Source organism: Lissotriton vulgaris, chromosome 2_1, assembly GCF_964263255.1.
Source record: "Lissotriton vulgaris chromosome 2_1, aLisVul1.2, whole genome shotgun sequence".
Classification (NCBI taxonomy): domain Eukaryota; kingdom Metazoa; phylum Chordata; class Amphibia; order Caudata; family Salamandridae; genus Lissotriton; species Lissotriton vulgaris.
This window is the reverse complement of record NC_141687.1, coordinates 1,071,926,907-1,071,950,310: the sequence shown is the minus strand read 5'-3', so window position 1 is coordinate 1,071,950,310 and position 23,404 is coordinate 1,071,926,907. Positions and strand designations below refer to the sequence as shown.

General features: G+C 45.0%; 1 protein-coding gene across 2 annotated transcripts in view; it reads left to right on the top strand.

The window, feature by feature from the left end:
- NHERF4 (NHERF family PDZ scaffold protein 4) overlaps positions 1-19,162 on the top strand; it is a 66,713-nt gene extending 47,551 nt beyond the window's left edge. For both annotated transcript variants that reach the window (XM_086956763.1, XM_086956762.1), the window contains exons 3-11: positions 1,653-1,717; positions 2,068-2,279; positions 7,817-8,024; positions 8,833-8,969; positions 9,237-9,441; positions 10,158-10,354; positions 11,350-11,571; positions 12,354-12,602; positions 16,720-19,162. In XM_086956763.1, coding sequence (XP_086812889.1) covers positions 1,653-1,717; positions 2,068-2,279; positions 7,817-8,024; positions 8,833-8,969; positions 9,237-9,441; positions 10,158-10,354; positions 11,350-11,571; positions 12,354-12,602; positions 16,720-16,734 — 1,510 coding nt within the window. In that variant the 3' untranslated portion in view covers positions 16,735-19,162. The remainder of the gene's footprint in view (positions 1-1,652; positions 1,718-2,067; positions 2,280-7,816; positions 8,025-8,832; positions 8,970-9,236; positions 9,442-10,157; positions 10,355-11,349; positions 11,572-12,353; positions 12,603-16,719) is intronic.
- Positions 19,163-23,404: the final 4,242 nt, after the last annotated feature.

Below are 23,404 nucleotides of genomic sequence, written 5' to 3'. Positions count from 1 at the left end.
ACAGTCCACTGGAAGATAGTAGGGTACCTCGGAGAAGCTCATCTATAGGTGAGACTAACCACACTTACACAGATTAGTTGAAAGCTATCTCAAGAGAAGAACCCACCAAAATACCCTGCTCAAATCCACAACCAGCAGATGACAATTATCCCCACCACAGACCCCTTCCTCTGCGGAACCTACATCTTTTGTGCATTACAAAACCCCAACAGCGTACACAGATGCCAAGGAAATGGCAAACGCTGTGCCACACAAAAACTGCCCAATGCTTATTCTGCTAAAAGGCTGCCAGGCCTGTGGGGTCAGATATACAAAGTGTGCCACTTGCTCACACATTTACACACTGGCACAGTGGTGCTCTGGGTCTGATGCTGGAAGATGCAGGTGGAAAGGGGTACATTTTTTCAACTTTCTATCATTTTATAATCTGTGAGTTCTTGACATCTGATATTCTTCCATTGCTGGATGAAGCTCTTATGTACAGTATATTTAGTGATTTTTATGCTACTTCATAAAGTAGCTTGGGTCTGGGCATTTCATACATATTGTAATTCAGATCAGGGGTGCTCAGAATTGTTGCTGATGGTACATGTGACTCTTTCACTTATTTTGTATTCTTACTCATTTGTTATATCCAAGTCTGCCCTTGTGTCGCTGGGGTGATGGCTGTGGTGGTATGGCAGGGTGGGTGAGGTAGGGACTAGTGATATTTCTCATTGGCGTTCCTAGCTTTGTGCCAGGTCCAAAGACTGTCCCACCGCTTGGATGAAGGAGAAGAGTCCAGGGTCTGACTGGGACAGAAGAAGGCCCCGTGCTCCAAAATCAAAGTGGCCCTCATTAATGATGGAGAAAGCTGAAAAAGTGGCCCACGTTTGCAAATTAGGGCAGTTTTGAACATGTGAAAACACGCTGTGTAAGTGTTTGTGTGGATTGGGAGACTGCATGGATTTCAGCTTACTGCAGGCCATGTTTGTTTTAATATCAGGGCAATCAACAGTAAAAACCAGACCAGCAGCCCAAAAAATAGGCCCACACACTGGCCTGGGAGACCGGCCCGTCGACCTCTGCTCATTGCCCTATAGGCCAGTACGACCTTGGAAAAGTCTCACCCAACTCTATCTCACCCTCTCTGGTTGGCAGCCCGACTGCAGTTATCCGTTGTGGGTCACTCATTTGCTGCTTAGCTTAGGGTATGAACAGTAGGGATTTTAACGGGGTCTGGCCACCTTTGGCTCTGTCTCCAGTCTCAAAGATGGCGCTTAACAAGAAATGTCTCGGGGAATGTCTCCAGCGTTGACTCGAGCTAGACTAGTTCTGTTTGTCCACCCCTTGAGCCCCAGATGGTCTTGTTCCACCTCACCGAGAGAGCTTCAAAGACAATTTCATGGCCAGTCAGGCGCCAGGCCTTGCAGGCACTCAGCCAATCAGATTTACTCAGTCATTGCCACCCGGCATGGTCTACCCACGCGCAACTTATATCTTTCCTGCCACGGGCCATGTCAATGTCCCACTTCCTTTTCACTTGGACTCAACGACTCCGACACAGTACCCTCAAGCTTGTTTTGCTGTATGTAATAGTGTGTGTATTTAGGGAGTGGAGGCAGGAAAGGAGGGGACACCACAATTAATGTTATGCTTATTATTCATTTTAGGAAATTTCAATTCAACCCAAAGTTAGGGATTGACAACCCGGCACTGTCACTGGCAGATGACATAGGTGAGTTCAAATTTGGATTTTGGGGGCATTGGACCACTTGTTATTGAGGATGGGTGGGAGCGGAGGAGGAATGCCACCAGGGGAGCCTTATGAGGGCCAAAAAGTCATTCCTGGGGCGTTAGGGGGCGGATCGGCTGGTCTGCTCAGGATAAGTTCATATGTAAACTTAGGTGAATGTTACTTACTGCTAGGAGTAGGGATGGCAAAATGGAAGCTTGTGTTAGGAGAACTTTGGAGCCTTGGCCAGCTATTTGTTTCAAGGGAGGGAAAAAAAGGACAAAGATTATATATTGAATCATTTTGGGTATCTTCATTCGATAAATAAATAACAAACTAATTTCTTCCCTCAGACTCCGAGGGTCCCATAAGTCCCCGCTTCTGCTCACTGACCAAGTCAGAAGGGGGTACCTTTGGTTTCTTCCTGCGTCGGGAGCTTGGTGGAGCTGGACATGTCATTCGTCAGGTGGAGGTCGGCGGTCCCGCTCAACATGGCGGGCTGCAGGATGGAGATCGTCTCTTGGAGGTGAATGGCGAGTATGTGGATGACATGAATCCCATGAGGGTAAGGAGAGGCACTTTGCACCTAGAATCACTCGTCCTGGGCTGGTGAAGCCCCTACTCTTTTACCTGCTTGTTTCCTCTAGCCCGCTTCTCCGGCATTAGACTCCCCTGGAGGTGCGCCTAAAAGGTGCCATTAAATACTACACTCAGAACAGTAGCTTTTAACTAATGTACAATCCATTTTTGGACATTTGTCACATTTCTTTTGCTCTGCTACTAAATTGTAAATCCCTGTAGCATCTCAGACTTGCACTACTCTTTTTATAGCATATTGCAGTGGACCAAATGATAAACGGACAGCATGTGTATAGACACACATGAGCAAATCTCTCTGAAATCTGCTTCCACATGGGCATCGCACAATTTAGCAAAGCTAGGGGCATATTCACAAGGGAAGTGACCGAGTGAGGTGTTAGCCTTCTTGGCTTAACGCCTCACTCCGCCACTTCAGAAATGCAGGACTTAGAATATATAAATAAAAAAAATTTAAAAAAAATTAAAAAAAAAAAAAAATATATATATATATATATATATATATATATATATATATACTGTACTTAGAAGAATATGGTGCAGCCCTGCGTTTCCCCTTGCGCTGGAGCTACACTTGGAAGCCTAACGCCAACGCCATGGTGCAAGGGTGTCTGAATGCAGGGGAAGATTGTTTATGTACAGAAAGGTCCCCCTTCCCACACATATGCAATCTTGAAATGCTGATTTTCAACTTCTATGTGTGCTGCTTAATGCAGCACACATAGAAGTTGCAATACAGCATTTTCAATAAATGATTGTTTATGTGCAGGAAGGGGGGGCCTTCCTGTACATAAACAATAATTGGCCTTTTGCTGTTTTCACGCGTGCTGCACAACGCAGCACCCATGAAAACAGCACAAACGAGGAGAAATGAAACATTACTCCTTGTTGTCCCAGGGTAAGATCAGGTTTTCCCCAGTCTTAATTCTGGTGCTGCCTCCTATTTACGCCTCCCTTGTAAATAGGGGGCAGCGGCAGAATCAATGGGTGTTGCGTCGGAACGCCCACAGCAACACCCAGTGCCCTCCCCTTTCCCTCTAAGCATAGCGTGAAAGGGCGCCTTATGTACAAGGCAGCGTTAAGCCACGTTAACTGGCTTAATGACACCATGTAAATAAGGCAAAGCCCCTATCGCCACAGGAATATCCTAAAAAGCGACATTCCCGTGGCGATAGCGCTTTGATATATGCCCCCTAGTGTCTCCAGATGTCCTCCAGGAACAGTTTTGAAAATACATTGAAAAGCCTCCAGTGTAAATTGAAGACCCCGCCGATATATCTTCATTTGGTTTACAGAAAATGCTTGTGAACTTTTTTCTCTTTGATACCATTCTAAACCAAGGGGCACAAGCCCCTATCGCCAAGAGAACGTCACTTTTTGCGACGTTTCTGTAGGGGCTTCTACTTTTTTACAAGGCAGTGTTAAGCCACTTAACGAGGCTTGTGTTAAGCCACTGAACGTGGCTGAATGCTGGCTTGTAAATAAGGCCCCCTTTCACACAATGCTTAGCTTAAAAGGGGCGGGCAATGGGTGTTGCAGTGGGCGTCCCATCACAACACCCATTGATTCTGACACTGCCCGCTATTTACAAGGGAGGCGTAAATAGGAGACAGAGCCAGAATTAAGACAAGGGAAAACCTGGTCTTACCCTGGCTCAACGAGGAGAAATGTTTCATTTCTCCTCGTTTTTGCTGTTTTCATGTTTGCTGCGGTGTGCAGCACACATGAAAACAGCAAGAGGACAATGATTGTTTATGAACAGGAAGGTCCCCCTTCCTGCACATAAACAATGATTTTTTAAAAATGCCGTTTTGCAACTTCTATGTGTGCTGCATTAAGCAGCACACATAAAAGGTACAAAACAGTATTTCAAGTTTGTTTATGTGCAGGAAGGGGGACCTTCCTGCACATATACAATCTTCCCCTGCTCGCAGACACCTTTGCACTATGGTGCAAGGCAGTGCTTAATTTGGGCCAGTGCTTTCCGGGTGCTCAGCACGGGCACTCAATTGGTTTCCGGTGCTCTGCACCAGCACCTAATTGTCAACACCATACTAGGAAAAGGCTACCACATGCTGGTGCTGCTCATCTAATTTAGAGATGAGCAGAACAGTTGTTTAGGAATAGAGTATACATTAAAATTGCTAATACCTGCATCCCCAGCCATTCCTTTGCTTTGGGGGCCTGGAATAATCTGAACTGTTGCATTTACATGCGAGAGAGATGGTTAGTAGTTGTTTTGGCAGTGATGACAAGGGGGATGGGTGGTGCCAGCTGCAGTGCTCTCCTGATGAGAGCACTGGCACTTAATATTTTACAAATTAAGCACTGGGGCAAGGATGCCTGTGTTAGCACTATGCTGCTAAGTGTAACACCATCACAGGGGGAAACGCAGGGCTGCACCATATTCTTTGTAAATATCATTCAGCCCTTTGTATCGGAAGTGGCGGAGTGAGGCATTGAGTCAGGAAGGCTCACGCCTCACTCCACCACTTCCCTAGTGAAAATGCCCCCAAATGTGCACGCAGTCCACCTAATTCTCACGGTCCAGATTTTTGTCTACCATCTCAGAAAAATAACTCAATAGGCTCATGCGATAAAATCTGTTATGCATCATGAATGCAGATTAATGCTTATACTGCATCTTTCTAATTTGTCTGCAACATGTTCCCTTAGATTGGTCATCTAGTGAATGGTGTCACCGTAAGTCTCAAAACCAAGCAGACATAATGAATCATTCTGGAATGCCTAATAGTGATTGTGAGAAATGCTGCATAGTTACTGGGGGCCATCCGGTAAATGATGTCACAATAGGTAGGAAACATGAACAAACATCAAACAAAGGAACATTCTGGAATGGCTGTTGTTGGTGATTGTTATAGATGAAGGCCTTTTTAAAATATTTTGATTGGGTAGTATCAAAAATCAAATATTGCACCTAAATCTGTGCATAGATAAAGTGCATTTTGGCACTGCAAATTGATGAAAAAAAAGAAGCAGAAGAAAATCAAAGGAGCATTATAAGACCCGGTCAATACTTTCAATAAATCGGTAAACGCAGGGCAAGTCATAAAAAAGTGTAACCAATCACCCAGGACATTCATTTGGAATCTAAAAGCTCGGGCACCAAGGGGAAAATCTTATCTAAAGCTCTAGGTGTATAATATAACTTCTATCTTGAAAAAAAGCCATCCTTTCAAAATTAGCTGCCAGCAACACTTTGTGGCCCATTGTACAGATCATTTACAATTGGCTAGAGCTTATAGTACAATCGTGGCTTTTTTGATTTTATCTAAAATGTTGGGGAGCACTATGAGATGAAGATTATGATGCAGCACTTTAAACCCCCCCCGATCCCGAAGTAACTTAACAGTCATATAAGCAAAGTTATTAATCACAGGAGAAACATTTTTTAATAGAGATTAAGGGTTTTTCCTATAACAGGTTTACAGTGCATCATTTTAGCCAGTGGTTACAGGTGGTGGCCACTAACACTCATTTTTGCGGACTAGGACTTATTTTTCCTCAACGAACTGTGATCCAGGGCGAGAAAGAGAAAAACACAAAAGGGGGAACAAAGAGAAAGAAAATGATGGAATAACAGTGACACAGGGAGAAAGGAAGGATGAAAAAGAACCTGCAAATTTAGTTAAAGAGCAAGGGTGTGTCTAGTAGTTGATTGAAGAGGAATGAGGTGGAATCAAGAGGATGTCCTCTTGGTTCCGGGTACTCCTAAATTTGATGGCGCCTGCCGCGAGCCAGTGGCGGAGCTAGCCATACTGCCACCCAGGGCAGCCCGTAAGGTTGCCGCTTGGGTGCAGATAAGAACGGGGGTGCCGGCTGATGGACGGCTTGTTCCGGGGGGTGGAGGGCGGACGACAAACAACATGATTTATGGGTAGGGGTGGGAAGGGTGGTGGCCGACGGGCACACCTTGTTCTCGGGGCGGGAGGGTGGTGGTAATCGACAGATACAACACCTGCCGCCCATAAAAAACAGTACCACCCAGGGCGGACCGTCCTCCCCCCCCAGCAACGCCACTGCTTCGAGCATCCAAACAGAACTTTGGGCCCTGGCACTTATTCTTTTACAAATTAAGCACTGGTTTGGGGGAAATATGTAAAGGAGCTGTGAGCCCCATTCTCACTGAAACACGTCCCCCAACACTCCCCGCAACGGATACTGGAGACAGCAGAACAACGGGAAGTGCTCGTTCTCATGAGTGGCTAATAGGACCAACCGGGAAAGCCCCCACATCCTGAAGATGTGATGGACCACCTCCGAATGAAGCCGCCACTCGTGATCGGCTGAGAATTGCCAACTGAGACTGTGCGCACGAACATTCAGCACTCCGTCCAGATGATTTACAGTTTCACAAATGTGATGATTCTGAGTCCAGGTCCAGAGTCGGAGAGCCTCTCTGCAGAGACGATACAACCCAGTTCCTTCCTGTTTGTTGATGTACCACATCGTAGTAGTGTTGTTCATCAGGACCATGACGACTGACCGCAAAGGGAGAGAAGAAAGGCCTTGAGAGCCAAACGTATTGCCTGCAATTCCAGAAGATTGATGTAAAGCAATCTCTTCTCTGTAGACCAAATACCCTTGATCTCCAGATCCCCCAGATGAACTTCTCTGGAATGCTGGTGCAAGGGGTAATTCAAAAGGTGAGAAATACACAAGCAGATGTATCCATAAGAAATAGCCATGCTTGCAGGTCACTGAAGAAATCACGTTCGATTAATTGGGTTAAGAGTCTGATACGGACTGATTGCTTTGAACATCTAGAGCTCCTTCTTCAAACTATCAAGTATCATCCTTTCTTCACCAAACCCCGACACAAAATCCTTTGTTTTAATATGAACAAGGGTTTTTTGTACACACTGCCTGTTTCTCAATCTTTTTGGACATGCTCCAGAAAGCACACAGATATTTTCTCACCACACACACTGCATATAAATATAGGCTGTATATGTGGAATACAGTTTTTATGCATATTTTAATGTATTGTTCTTTCAGTCATCTTTGTGTGTGGTCATTTTTCGTTTCAGTGGCCGGTTTATGTGGTTTTTAATTCTTTTTGTTTGTAATTCTGCACTTTTAACTAGGTTCTGTTTGAGTCTTTTGAGTAGGGGCCATTGTCCTAGAGAGTGGGCACCAGGTGGACACTGTTTCTGAGCCCAGTTCACCTGATGGTGTGAAGAGTCTCAGTAATTGTGAGCCATTGGCCTCTTTTGGCACTGTTAGCTATTTTTTTGGGGTTCACTATATTTGAGACCCAGTACTCTGTATCCTGGGATGCCTTCAATTTCATGACAATCCTTTTCCGTCACAGCTATTCCCCCACTGTCATGATCATCTCTTCACTGTCACAACTATCCCTTCACCGTCTTGACTAACCCTTCACTGTCACAACTATTTGCCTCACTGTCATGATTATCCCTTTACTATCACAACTATTCTTTCATTGTCACAAATATTATTTCTTGTCGCTCCTTCCTGCAGGTCGCACAGAAGATTAAGGCAGGGGGGAGACGCGTCTCGCTTTCGGTCCTGGATGAGAAGTCTTACTTGGAGGCCAGGGCGCGTCACCTGAACACGGCCATGTTACTGCCGGCTCACGCCCCACCTCAGGAGCCTGGTGCTCGGCCCAGGTTCTGCCATGTCCAACGGATCCAAGGTGGCTTGGGGCTCCGCATCTCAGCGGCTGAAGGTAAGAGTGTCGTTAGAGACTGAGGGACAGCCAGAAGGGGGATCTTTTTAAGCAGTGTCCTAAAAGTTCCAAGGTATCACCGCAAGACAAGCTCCCCAACGCTTTCATTGTGCCTTCAGAGTTCTGGTACTCCAGGACCAGAGTGCCCAGTAAGTGCCACCCCCAGCATTGCCCTTAGTGATAATGATTTATTTAGCTTTTTTCTTAACACAACTTATCAGATTACCAAAATACCTAGGCTACTATAGCTTGAGCCTCCTTCATGAGTTCTGTAGTGCCCAGCAGTTATACAGTACCATAGCCTTGCCCCATACAGCTCCAACACTGCCCTGTCGTTTTAGTAGTAAACGCTGTAGTAGTAGCAATCCACATGAGCACAGGAGCAGGTACAATTCCTTTGGAATATGGAACCCCATTTAAACAAACACTACATCAACCAATGAAAAAAATAGAACATTCAATAATGAGCTTGTATGATAAAGTATAACAGGATTCACTAGCAAACTTACATGCATGTACAAATATATATAATACCTACACATATACAAACGTATATATAATTGCTACAGTACCTCAGCACTGCACCGTCGTTGCTATAGTACCCCGTGTGGACCTGTCAGTGTTTTAGCACCCCAGGAGAGCTTCCTATCATTTCTTCCTGTCTGGTTCCTCCTCTTGCCTCTTTTTTCTCTCTTATAACAAGACAGGGGTGACCTGGGCTGTTTGCGTTCATTCATTCTCATCTCTCTTTTTCTACGGTTCATACCCTTTTGATCGGTATTGTCACTTGTTTTTGTTTTGCCTGAAGGTGAGAAGGGCCCGTTCAATCTGACCGTGACCAGTGGAGGTCCAGCGGAGGCAGCTGGGGTCTTCGCCGGATCCAGGCTTCTTGAGCTTAATGGGACCAGCGTGAGCCATCTAACCAAGACCCAACTCAACAAAAAGGTACCAGCTAAGGGAAAGGCCAGGAGTACCTGCAGGCTGTTAGAGAACATCCCACTAGTAGCTGTGGTAGTTTGGTGCAGGTGCAATAAACAGATACTAGTTCATGTAGGTGATAAAAGTAACCATCAGTAGAGATGCCTTTGTTGAGTGGGAAATCAAAGTAATATCTGACTAGCCGGGACCTCTTTAAAGGGTTGGAAGCGCAGAAAATCCAGAATTGGTCCCACACACCTTAAACACATTTTGCTTTCTTGGCCCCTCTCCCAGCTCAAGCAGGCTGGCCCTGCCGTGGCACTTCTGGTAATGGAGCCTAACTCAGAGGAGTTCTATCGCCGCAGAGGGTTAAAGGTCACAGCAGCCATGGCGGATCCTACCACCATGCCCTATAAGGCCCGGAAGCTGCATATGGTGAAGGGACCAAATGGCTATGGATTCCTCCTTCGGCAAGAGAAGCATTTCAACAAGGCAGATGGTACAGGGGAATGGAAGGGAAATTAAATAACATGCAATGAGATAAAGAACCTATTGATTGATTGGGTAGGCTGTAGGACGTGTAGTTGATGATAGAATAGTCAATGGAAGGTGTAAATGACAAATGTGTGGGCAGTGGGATGGCTGATGAATGAGTGAACTACATGGATGACGGATGGTTGGTTGGGCAATGGGCTTGATGTGTGAGTGATGAATGGACCAAGAAGTCTGCGTTAATAGTTTGCAGCCAGTAGGGATAGAGAGACAATTCTTGTGGTGGGGTTGATGTCACTACACTACTGCAACCACCCTATTGGGAAATTTCCAGATATGGCTGAGGTCTCACAAATGCAAGTAGAGTGCTTAAGGAGTCAGTGACATACCAATACTACTCTATAGGTCTGGATGTTTGGTAAACACTATATTCTCAAAACGAAGGTGTCAATGACAATATGTTACTTACACATATTCCAGTAAATGCTACATGCATGTTGAATGGACTTCTATGGAACACAACACTTGCCCCAGAAAATATTGACATCAAAATTTGTCTTCGTCGGAAATGTTGGAGTGGGACAAAACTTTGTTGAATTTGACTTCAGCTAATGTGTGGATGAGTTGAGGTCTACGCATGGGAATACAGGCTGAAGATGAAGGGTTGGGTGACTAGTGGACCTCCTGTTGCAACCATCACACCTCTTTCTGTCCATTCCTTAGGCCAGTTCCTGAGGGAAGTGGATGTGGGCCTCCCAGCAGAGAAGGCTGGTATGCGAGATGGAGACCGCCTCCTGGCCGTCAATGGGAAGGCGGTGGAAGGACTGACGCATGAAGATGTGGTGGGACTCATCTGTGTTAGTGGTACCCAGGTCACAATGCTGGTTATTGACCATGTGGGGGACCAGTTTTACAACATGGTGAGTCTTGTTCTTGAGCCACCGTGAAGGGAGTAGATTCCTGCTGCATGGTTGCATTCACCTGGCAGGAGAAGGTTGAGTGGCAGGACTACTCCCATGGTCGAGAGACAGTTTCAGCGAATGGTCCACCTTGCTGTGTAGTATTAGATCATTTTGTGGTGAGACAGTTGAGTGACATGGTGATCCTCATTATTGAGCAATTTGATGTTCATTCTTGCAGTATGGTTCACATGATGGTTGAATGTTTGAAAGCATTATATGGCATGGCAATGCTCATGGGTGAGCTCAGTAATGACGATGATTCCAGCTGTAATCCCTGGTACCTGAATATGTTGTAAGGATTTGCCAGTCTCACTGGAGTATGCAGAAGATCATTCTTGTTATATGAGTTTCCTTCTACCTAAATGTTTGAAAGGACTTCATGACCTGTTTAGTTTTATTGTCGAGCAAGTGGTGACTTCTCCAACTTTTTTTGTCCTTCTCCTTGTAGTTGGGTATGAGAGAAGGTTTCATTTTATAAGAGTATGTGGACTATCCTTTCTGCTGTATTCTTTCTCTCCACTGTTAATGTGGGAAAAGATTGTATTGCAAAGCAGCATGCCAAGTATCACAGATGAACGTAGATGCAGTCATTCTTGCCACTGTATGGTCCTTAATATGGTTAGATGTGGAAGACAGTTGGTGTGGCGTACCTGAATAGATTGAGTTGGTGCAATCAATCCCGCTGTATACCTGTGCTTGTTTTAGGGTGGCTCAAAGGGTTTGTATGATATGGCAAGCTTCAACAATGAGCATAAGGACTCATCTTCTTGTGTGGCTTTCCTTGGGATGGGATGTTTGAGAGGAATATGACGCACAGCAAGTTTGATTGTTGTGCATGGGGGTAATCATTCATGCTGTATGGTCTCTATCCTTGCTGACTGGTGTCGTATAGGATTGTATTGCATGCTGAGTCTTAGATACTTAATCGAAAACTGTGGTTCTTGTTCACACAGCTTGGACTGTCTCCCTTACTTTTCTATGATGAGGAAACTCTGGAGCCTGCTGACCTCCATCCCACCCTTGACCTTCCAGATACAGCAATAGGCAGAAGTGACCAGCATCTTGGTGAGATGATCCAACCAAGGCCTCGGCTCTGCCATCTCTGCAAAGAGCCATCTGGGTATGGATTCCAACTTGGGAACATTACTGAAGAGGATGAGATCTTTGTCGCGCAGGTGAGTTACTCCGAGATTTCACTTAGGGACCAGACACATCTTACTCCACAACCTTGAAGCTCTGAAAGTAAGCATTAATAAAAAAGTGGAAAGTGAAACAATCTCAGCCTAGCAACCATGATCTATCGGGGTTGACAATCCCATGGTCGTAGCCAACAATCTCTTTCATGATATTTCTTTTCACTGTTGACAGATACATTGGTTTATTCAATCATCTCTAGTCTATTGCCCCTTGATTGCACACCAAAAAACATATACATCACCAAACTAGTGCATGTGCCCATTTTCTATAACCACGAGAAACCCACTGTGCCTAGACTGAGCGGTCTTGACTGTGTCCCTCCAAAAAGAAAACTAAGACCGGATCACATTCAACAACCCCAAACCAAGACTAAGCACTGTTTCCAACAAGAAGTTATAAATCCCCAGGCTCAGTGCCAAAAGGCTGTACCCCTGAGAAGTCCCACAGACCTCATACATGCCTATAATGTCAGACATGGTGCCCTATGACTGTGTGCACTCTTAAAGTTCACCCCTTGACCAGCACCATCAGAGGGCCCAAGTTCGAAGAATGTGTCCCATCATTGTATGGGAGAAAGTAGCTTTCAAGTAAATTCCTTGTGCCATTTTAAGTATGCACCTCAGCAACCAGACCAGCTTTAAGTGCTTTAGAGAGAGAAGCACGCACAAACACACAATAAACATTTGGAACACAGACCACCAACATTGAGATGCCATACCTAAGACTCTAACCATTGGCACTGTACTTTGCTTCCTTCCAGGTGGTGCCCGAAGGTCCGGCTCACCGGGCGGGGCTGCGGGAGGGCGACCTGTTGATCGAAGTAAATGGCACCAACGTAGAGAAGCTGTGCTATCAGGAGGTGATCCGCTGGTTAAAGGAGGATGACACAGGGCAGCTGACACTATTGGTGGTCGACGGGGAGGGGTATCGGTGCTGCCGTGACCGGGGTCTGACTATTTGCCCAGCCATGGCAAAGGATGTTGGGCAGAAGACTACAGACCATACCAAAGTGAGTGAGGGTAGTGACTTATTCTCTGTTTATGGTATGCTATTTTTTCTAACATTTTCATAGTGTGGAGCTGTACTAACGTAGAACTTAAAATACTCGCCACAGTTACAGCAGGAATGTATGATTGATCGGAAAAGTGCATTGGCTAATATACAAAGTGAAGGCAGCCTTAAGTGGGGTGCATTTGGTATTGACATGTGGACTGGCTGTGACCTTTTTATCTGGGTCACTAGGAGTGTGGCTTATTAGCTTCACTTGTGTAAAGTTATGCTGTTATGTGTAACCCAGAATCTTGCACTGGCATCCTGTGTGTATGTCAAGCACATGTGAATATGTAGTGTGCGCAGAATGTCTTTAGTGATAGACTGCATTTGCCAGCAAGCCTAGGTTATAAGGTAAGTGGGATCCAATATGGATGCAGCTGGTCCGGCACAGCATAAGATGGAAGGTGAGGATTGTTCTCCAAGACAGTTAAAGTATACTGTTTATATTCCTGTGGCTGGAGAGAGAACATCCAGACACTGAAGTAAAAAGATCGAGACAGGGAAACCTTAGATATTCCATGATCCTTTTTGTTAGCAATGAGCTGCTGATTACCCTTCTTGTACAACGCCTTTGGTGGATGGCAGGGAAGAGAGGTGGGACTGCAGTTTATATTGCTTTAGGCGAGGTCGTTTCTAGGTCAGGCCTCCCCTTTTGGCTGTCCCTGATTAGTCCTTCAGTTGGGCTGTTGACTGCCAGGTGCAGAAGCATCACACCTCCTTGTGCCTGTGTTGTGGTTGCTCCAGGTTGGAGACTGCCCCAATGCTACCTACTGTGAGAGGAACCACTCTACACAAAGGCTGTGCTTGGAGATCCACCCGAGGAGGACACTTGAAAGAAGAGCCCCTCAAACCGGTTCTGCAATTTGAGACCAAGGTTCTACATCCTCATGCAGAAGTTGCGCATAAAAGTGGGTCCCAAACAACCCCACTTCGTTACAGTTTCAAGTCCTTAATGACCAGGGTAGGGAGTTCTCAGCAGAGTACTTGAAGAACGTTATGTGCAACCAGGGCCGGTGTCTGCTTGACAGTCAGACTCCCACAGGTGAGAGGGGACATCTTTTGTAGTCTACAGTGTTTGCTGGAGGCGCTGTGGTTCTGCCTGAAGCACCTAGAAGCATGCCTTTTTGCTGAGTGAGGGAAGAAGTCTACTTGGCATTGATGGAGAGACGGTCCAGGAGGAGAGAGGCCCAGCATGTCTCTGGGGACCGAGAGACATCAAGAGAGAGCTGGCTGCCTGAGAGTGAGCTAGGAGTGACTCGCATGTTTAGAGAGTCTTCTAGATTTCTTACCACCAGTTCCTGTAGACAACCACTACAAGTTGTACCTTTGGCTTAGCTGGGGGCTGCAGCATCTGTGACCACTGTAGGCCCAATGAGGGTTGCATTTATCTTTGACCCAGTTGGGGGATGCAACTACTGTGAACATCATAGATAGGATGAGGATGCATCTACCTCTGGGCAGGCCAGGGGCTGCAACTGCCATTATCATCATAGACGTGAGTGGGGCTGTGACTGCCTTTGGCCCAGTTGGGGGCTGCGTGCGCCATGATTTGCACGCGCTCAGTTTTGACTGTAGTGCTGATAGTGTTGACACTACATTCAGCACTGAGAGGGGCACAAATTGTGGACTGCATGTACCATGATGCAAAGGAGCAAACTTTTCTGGGATATGATGTACTATCGGCCACACCTTTTTCCTGCCCAAACTGATTTTCATGATCTCCTCTACCATTTATTACACATTCCTAATGTCCCTTCTTCTAAAAAATGTTATTCCGACCCATTGATTACACTTCATTTGGCCTGAGCTGCAGAGTACGGCCCGAGCAGGAGAGTACGGCCCGGGTGCGGAGACCACGGCACCGGTGCAGAAATTCCAGCCCGACTGTGAACATAAAGACATGACTCGTAAAAGACCTCTGTGAATACCAAAAGTCGTATAGTTATTCTTTTGCCTCAGATTGACTTTGTGAATCGGGCCTATTGTGTCTGTTGATTGATTGGTGAGGGCTGAGCTCGAGCACCCCACACTACCTCCCTGAGAAGCCTGTGCCTGCTTGCCCCAGTTGAGAGCAGGAGTGTTTGTACTTGGCCCAGTTTTCAAAGCATAGCAGAACTGATCTCAGGAAGCAAATGGCAAACAACTCAACCAACTTGGTTAGAGGGCCCAGAAGCCGCAGTCTGCTCAGTAGCCCCTGGAACAGGTTCTGACAGTTATTTCTTTGGAAGCTACTAGGAGTGCTACGTTTCAAGATTAGTGTTGGATGTGGGCAGATCCTCTCCCCTCCTCTATTTATCGATAAGTATTAAGCAGTAACAGGTTGCTAAATGATATATATTGCTCACAAGACGAATCTTAATAAGCAGGGGGCTTCAAAATTTCCCGATTGTCTCTTCGACCTTTGGGACTTTCAGATGTACCTTTTGAAAGGATTGTCATTATATTTTCAAAGGCCATAGATAAACAGACTTAAAACATTATTTATCTGAATTGAGGACTGATATAATTTTTATCATTCTTGTGCCCTGAAGAAGTCCACACGTACGTGGACGAAACGTGTTACCTAATTTTTTTGATACACATTGATGATGCAACAATAAAAAGAAGAATTTCAACTACTTCCAGAACATTGTGGATGTACTTGGAGTTAGAATTAGGATTGTAGAAGTGGTGCACCTCTGTTTGCTTTGTTTACCTGTTTTTACCTAACTTAGGTTGGAACTCGTTGGGCAGTGGGTGCCTACAGTGATTACACACATTGTCATATTCAAATTGTTTGACTCAATAATTTTAGTTTTGGGCGAGATCAGTTGTGTGTGTTGCATCAGTTTGGTCTACTGCCTGTTGCTGTTGTCTTACATGTTTTGACAGTTACTTCTTTGTAATGCTGGTTCTATATAAAATCTTCATTATGCTCACAAACAATGATAGAGGGGAGAACATTGAAAATAAAAAGCAAGAAAAGGAAAAAAGAGAAACAATAAGTTCCGACTCCTAAAAATTGTAATTTGTGTTTTGGGCCCAAGAAGCTGTTAGTGTGGTAGGAAGGGCAGGGGATACAAGGTAAAAGCAACAGAGAGGCAAGAAGAAACAGATATGGAAGCAGTCGCATAGGATAGAAAAAATAGAAGAGAAGGAGCAAAATGAGGGCATAGAGTGGGAATTCCAGAAAGGTGAGCTCTACTGGTGGGAAACTTGATTTGAAAAAACGCTGCACTGCCAAAAATAACAAACATGACAAATTTAAACGGAATATTGACTTTAAAAATGTCAATTTACCCGTAGGGATTAAGCAGATTTGAGCAAATACATTAGAATATTCCAAAATAGATTCTTGAGCCATCAAAAAGGAGGGTGGAGAATGTCAGTCTCTAAGTCACCTGAGAGGAGTGTGCCATTTAAGGATTCAAGGAGTACGAGATTCACCAATTACCCCCTGCAGAGAATGTTCCATTATGGGATAAGGGTCCCGAATGACCAGTTCTATAGTCGAAAAATTAAATCTAGCCAATGCCTAAGATGTAAACAGCATGCCCAAAAAAACATAAAGCAAACAACACCACTGAACCAATAAGGGGCAACTAAACTTCCCCCGTTAGACAGTGTTCGAGCGTGTTATCTATCGACAAGTTATGGTCATGAACCATGCGGACATCAGAGTGCACATGAACCAAAGTGAAGATCGTACCATCCACAGAAGACAGGTGAGCAAGGTTGCCAGTATTGGTTTACTGGAAGTGGAGGAGTTGAATGCTTCTTTTGGTAGGCTAGGACAGAACAGGGAAACAGGATTGAAGTTTCAAGACTACTATGGTGAAAGACTCATGCCTGTTTGGGAGCATATCTAGGATTTAGCGATAGGAACCGTTAGGAATGAAAGGTGCTATCATAATGCAGTAGCATTAATGCGATGGGGGTTCAGTGCTGTACTTGGCAAACAATGGTTGTGTTATCCAAAATGTTTCGCATGGCATTGACATGGCGGTGACCATTGCCTTGATTTACATGGTATATTGTACTCTAATCATACATGGACATTAACAAAACTTTAATGTCTTGTGCCCTTTTTGCAGGGACGTGAGGAGTAGCAGAAAAAGACACGGCCAGATGGGACACAAACTCCGTAAACTGGTGGCGCTGCAACTCCAGAGGACATGATACCACCGACCAGCTAAATCAGTCTCAAAATATGATTTAATACCAAGGGATCATGGCACTCACTTGAACTTTAATCTCCTGGCTTCCATCACTATAGCATTTCCTGGACAAAGGGGCCAACAAGAAGACCCACAAATCCACAATCCAAGGATTCTCTAAGAGGGGAAGAGATTCTTTCTGGTGTTCCTCGATAACCGGTAAAGTGGTTTGGAGGAGTCCGGTGTACAGTTATGATGCTGGCAGGTAGTGGCGGCTCAAGGATCCCCTGTTGTAGGGTGGGTCAGATTGGTCTTTCAACTGTGTTATTTCCTGAAAAATCTCCAAGAAGAAGTGGTCTTGAAATATACTGGAGTGAAGTAGACTTCACAGCTGGTTTAGAGGAACTCATCGGAGTCAGGAATTTTCCAGACACCTACAGAGCATGCTCCTGGACCTTCTGATGTGGTTGTTCTTGGGACAACAAGTGGAGTGAAAATACTTAGGCCTTCTGAAAACCCAGGTTTGGTGATGCCCGTGGGCAAGAGATCTGGCCTGTAAATGTACTGCTGGTGTCTCTATTGTGCTTAAGTAACTGAGAATCTATCGTAGCTGTGAAATAACTTCAGCCTGGGTGGGTCATTGACATTACTCGGCCCCCACCAGTGTCCAAATGCACTGTAGGACAATCTTCCTGTTTCCAACATCCAATCATAGTGCAGGACAGCCCTTCATATACATTTCTAGCGATGGGGACCCCTTTGACCTTCCCCCCTTTATCTTAAAGTCTTTTAAATCCAGCCATTACATCACCCGGACACAATACTAGTTCACCCATCTGCCATCCCCATATGTAGACATATCTGAAATGGTATCTTGAAGTTATTGAGCTTACTACTTATGCAAGAGTGTTTTGCTGAGTTGTTTTGTGTAGAGCTGGGTCTAGCGGGCATTGTGCTTTCCTTTGGGGAGGGAGGAGGCTTTACACAGAGTGGATTCCTACACCATCATCTAAGCCTTGCTTTGGTCTGGTGGGAAGATACTCTTGCTTCTTTCTTTGGTCTTGAGCTGCAAGTCCTTCTTGTTCTGCATTGGCGGAGTTTAACTTAATTTGTTTCTGAGGGAGGTGGGGAATGTTTCTGCCTCTTTAAAGAGGCTTTGCAGCTCCTCTGATGTCATCTGGCCGCGAGGGATCGATTTTACTCTCTTGTCATGTTTATGGTTCTCAGAGTCCTCGTGACCCCTTTTGGTGACGTTCCAAAGTCTAAACCAATCATGTTTGAAGCCCCTCCCAACTCTTTCCCAGAAGCAGCTTATGGAAGGAAAGGCCTGGACCACTGATTTGTTGATAAACCTGACTTCTGCATCTCCCAGAACCTTTTACCTCTGCATCAAACTTTTTCAACGACAGCTGCACACCTACAATGGACTCTCCTTACAGACATTAGCAAACCCACCTATTTTCAGCCGCGGCCCATGCTGGTAAAAGTGGTTCGGCCGGGTTGGGTGGGTTGGTGGGGGGGCCAGTTTTTGACAAATAATCAAGAGGGAAATTTAAATAAATAATTCATTTTCCTTCGTTGTTGTCTGTCGAAATCCCTCCCACCCGGCCTACCGCCCCACCGCTCTTGCCTGCATGGGCCGCGGCTGCCTATTTCTGGGGCACGATGTGACTGTATTTGTATATCATGGTTTCCACCCACATCTCTGTATTTTTCTATTTCTGCGTCCCTATTTAATGGGGTTTCAAAGATTGGCTGGTGGAGAAAAGGTGAGTTTGTGTTTGAGAGCCCCACAACTGACCTGCAGATTTCTCCTGGGGTTTACTAATGCACTGGGTTCTGTGTGATGAACTGAACTTATTACTGTTTAAAAGGTTGATCCAGGATCACTGGTAAATACACATCTGGAGCCAGGGCAAAGCGTGTAATTGATGGCTTCCAACACAATCCACCTTCTACCACATAAGCTGTTGATTTTACTGAAAAATGGATTTCATGCTCGATTCGATTAATCCTCACAAAAAGCATCATTACATTCTAAATAATATCAACATAAACACTCCAAATGTATTAATAAATTGACGTTAACCAAATTTCTTGGCCACTTTTTCGACTGTTGCTTTCTATGATACCACAGAAGAATACAGAGGACACGTGGATCAGGTATAGAGTATATTAATGTACCATTTAATAAAAACATTTCCATGACAACCGTATTGGGTGATATAGGGATTGATTAAATGAAAATACATGCTACAACACAACTGGCAATTTACAAACTGCTAAAACTTTAAATAAATATTAAAGCAGGTAAAAGAATAGTATTGTTGATGTTGACAATGATAACACCAAATAAATTACCCTGTCTGCACCATAGAAATAGTACCACATTCTTGAACTCTTTCATAGGAAGATATGCACTTCTCATTGTGTAGAGGCATAAAATGTGTCAGGAAATAATTTACAAAATTGCCTGTGTTAGATGGCATGAATTACTCCTGACTCAGAACAAAATGTACTTGTGTCTTGGATGTGACTTACTCTTGGCTTAGGCGTATGTGTGCCGTGGCGCCAAAGGAAAATATCTAAATTCTAATATGTTAATTATTAAGGAGGTTTGGGGATAAGCAGTAAAGTGGTTTTAATACTGACCTGCCCAAATATTGTTGCCATGCTATTGACTTCTGACAAATTGTCAAACTAATGGGCATATTTACAAGGAGTGAACGCCACCAGAACGTCACTTTTTCCAGCGTTCTGGTGGTGTTCAGTCCTTCACTTATTTACAAGGTGGCGTTAAGCCACTTAGCGTGGCTTAACGCTGTCTTGTAAATAATGCGCCTATTCACGCAGCACTTAACGTGAAAGGAGGTGCAGTGGGTGTTGCAGTGCGCGTTCCGTCGTAACACCCACTACTTTTTGACGCTGCTCCATATTTAAAAGGTACGGGGCAGTGCAAAAATATCATCAGGGAATACCTTGTCTTAAACAGGCGATACAAGGAGAAATGTTTCATTTCTCCTTGAATTTTGCCTTTTCCATGTGTGCTTCAGCACACATAGAAACACCAAACCGCCTGTAAACATTGTTTATGTGCAGGAGGGTGTGCCTTCCTGCACATTAACAAGTGCCCCTGCAGCACAGGCACCCTGGCAACATGATGCAAGGGTGCCTGGACTGGTGCTAGGAAGCTTTTATAGCACCAGCGCTAGGAGAAACGCTTGGGTACTCCGCATTCTTGTAAATACTGTGCATACCTGCATTTTGAAACTTACAGAGCGCTGCGTTACAAATTTTGGCGTGACACCGGGCTCCGCCATTTTCTAGTAAATATGTCCCTCAGCGTGCATATGGAATTATTGATTTACTATTCTTACCTCACATCTACATACATTGCTGACACTCTGGTAGTCGATATCATAGATACGCTATTTTGGTCGGGTCACTATTAAAACCGCAATATTACGGGAAAACTCCCCTTCAAGTTTTTAGAATCCCTTCCCCAGTCAGGCCTAGAGAGCACAGATTTAATGTGTACATTGTGGCACGCATGTAGCAGGGTACCTAAAATGGATATTTAGCAATTATAAAAACACTGAAGAATATGATAAGCCTATCTCAGGTCACGAGCCCCTCTCTAGTGCAGGAGTGTGCTTCTGAAGTGAAAGTGCCCTGCATGATAAAATTATCTCTCTGGTTTGTGACTGCCTCTTTTGTACATGCCTGTCCACCCTGTGTCAGAATGCCCCTCCGGCGTCCAACAGCCTTTTGATTGGATATTGTCCCTGTGATGTAATACTGTCTCTTGGATGCATGACTGTTTCTCTAGTGCATGAATGCCTGTCTAGGGCATACTTGCCAGTCTGGGTTCACATTGCCTCTCTGGTGTGTGATTGGCTTTAAGTGTAACTCCCCTCCCCAGTGACGTACGAATGCCTCAGGTGCATGACTGTGTCTAGTGCAAGGCTGCCTGTCTCGTTTCAGACTGCCCTTCTGGGGTTCGATTGCCATTTGGTGTAACACTGCCCTTGTATGTAAGAAAGTGTCTCACATGCATGACTCTCTCTATGCATGGCTGCCTGTCTGGTTTCAGCCTGCTCCTCTGGCTGCCTTTCAGTGTAACATTCCCACTGTGCTGTAAGAATCTCTCTCTCAGGTGGGGAATGCCTTTCTGCCTTCACACTGCCCCTTTGCTGTGCGACTGCCCTTCAGTGTAGCAATGCCCTCATGCTGCAAGAATGTCTCAGGTGCTTGACTGTCTCTATGGTGCACAGAGGTCTCCTCAGTACATTACTGCCCTTCAGGTTTCAGGCTGCGCCTATTTTCAGTCTACCATTGCCAGGGCCACTGGAATTATGCAATTGTGCGGCTGCAGCAATTTTTGCATAATTATAGATCTGCCGCACTTGCCACATAATCTATCATCTGCTGCATAATGTGCAGATTCTAACAGTAAAAAAATGGTTTCTAGCTCAAGCGGTTAAAAAGTTACTAAAATGTGACGACACTTGTTGCCTTAGAAGTCGAAGGCCCTTTGCCAAAATTGGACGTGTCTCCTTTCTTTTGCATATTGTTATGTTTGGATGTAAAACTGGTACTAATGGGGTGCAGCCAATGCCCAGAGTATTACCGAGTTTAAAAATTATTAAATAATGAAGTAGTACTATTACAAAATGTGCGCCATTGTGGTGCATAAATTGCCTTTTCTTGCCACATAATTTACACAACCGTTCCGCATAATTTGGCCCTTTTCTGGCGCTTTATTCTAGTGACCCTGACCATCTCCCCCAGCAAGGGAAGAAATAGCTGGTGCCTAATAACCTCTCTGGTTCAATATTGCAATTTCGTGTAAAGCAGCGTCCCCAGTATGACTGTCTCTCACTCTATGGGAGTCTCTCTAGTGAATGACTCTCTCTTATGCATGACTGCTTCTTCTGAGTAACGCTGCCCCTCTGGTGCCTCTCGACTGTGATAAACGGGTATGCCGTGTCATGTAACATATAGCGCTGTGAAGTGATTGCAAGAAAAGGCAACGTACTTTGCTACATATTTCCATAAATACATATTGCTACCCACTTCAGGATACATACGCCTACATGAGTTCATCTGCAAACTGTTTTGAATCTTGTAATCACTGACTCTGACAAGCCCGTCTGGAACTCTGTAAAGATGCTGCATGGCAGGTATAAGCCAAGCCTCAGGACCAGATGAGGTCACTCGAACGTACACGAGGTGACCCTGATGGGATAAAGTAAGTGCTGCATCAAGGAAGGGTAAACAGCGAGATGCAATCAACTGAAGCATACATTGGTTATAAAACAAGCCATGTCCATTTCTTGCTGTAAGACAGTGCATCTACGCGCCCCTACGCTGTGCTTGCGTGTCATCTGAGGGGGCGCGGCAAAGCAGTCTGGGATGGATTGTTCCTGTAGGGCCAACAGTCACGGCTGGTTTGCATATGGCTGGTATCTGGCTAGAGTGGCACAGAGCGCGAACAATGATGGACTTGATTGTGGTCCTCTGCAATTGCCAGTAGCTGAGTTTAATTCCAGTAGTTCATTCAGGGTGTATTGATTGCCTCTCTGACGTATCACTTTATCCCCTAATGTGTATAATTGCCTCTCTGATATATGACTGTACTCATCAAGGGGTGTAATTGCCTCTCAGATATAGGACTGTCCTCATCAAGGGGTGTAATTGCCTCTCTGATATAGGACTGGCCTCATCAAGGGGTGTAATTGCCTCTCTGATATAGAACTATCCTCATCAAGGGGTGTAATTGCCTCTCTGATATAGAACTATCCTCATCAAGGGGTGGAATTGCCTCTCTGATATAGAACTATCCTCATCAAGGGGTGTAATTGCCTCTCTGATATAGAACTGTCCTCATCAAGGGGTGTAATTGCCTCTCTGATATAGAACTATCCTCATCAAGGGGTGTAATTGCCTCTCTGATATAGAACTGTCCTCATCAAGGGGTGTAATTGCCTCTCTGATATAGAACTGTCCTCATCAAGGGGTGTAATTGCCTCTCTGATATAGAACTGTCCTCATCAAGGGGTGTAATTGCCTCTCTGATATAGAACTGTCCTCATCAAGGGGTGTAATTGCCTCTCTGATATAGAACTATCCTCATCAAGGGGTGTAATTGCCTCTCTGATATAGAACTATCCTCATCAAGGGGTGTAATTGCCTCTCTGATATAGAACTATCCTCATCAAGGAGTGTAATTGCCTCTCTGCTATATGACTGTCCTCATCAAGGGGTGTAATTGCCTCTCTGATATAGAACTATCCTCATCAAGGGGTGTAATTGCCTCTCTGATATAGAACTGTCCTCATCAAGGGGTGTAATTGCCTCTCTGATATAGAACTATCCTCATCAAGGGGGTGTAATTGCCTCTCTGATATAGAACTATCCTCATCAAGGGGGTGTAATTGCCTCTCTGATATAGAACTATCCTCATCAAGGGGTGTAATTGCCTCTCTGATATAGAACTATCCTCATCAAGGGGTGTAATTGCCTCTCTGATATAGAACTGTCCTCATCAAGGGGTGTAATTGCCTCTCTGATATCTGTCCTCATCGAGGGGTGTAATTGCCTCTCTGATATAGAACTGTCC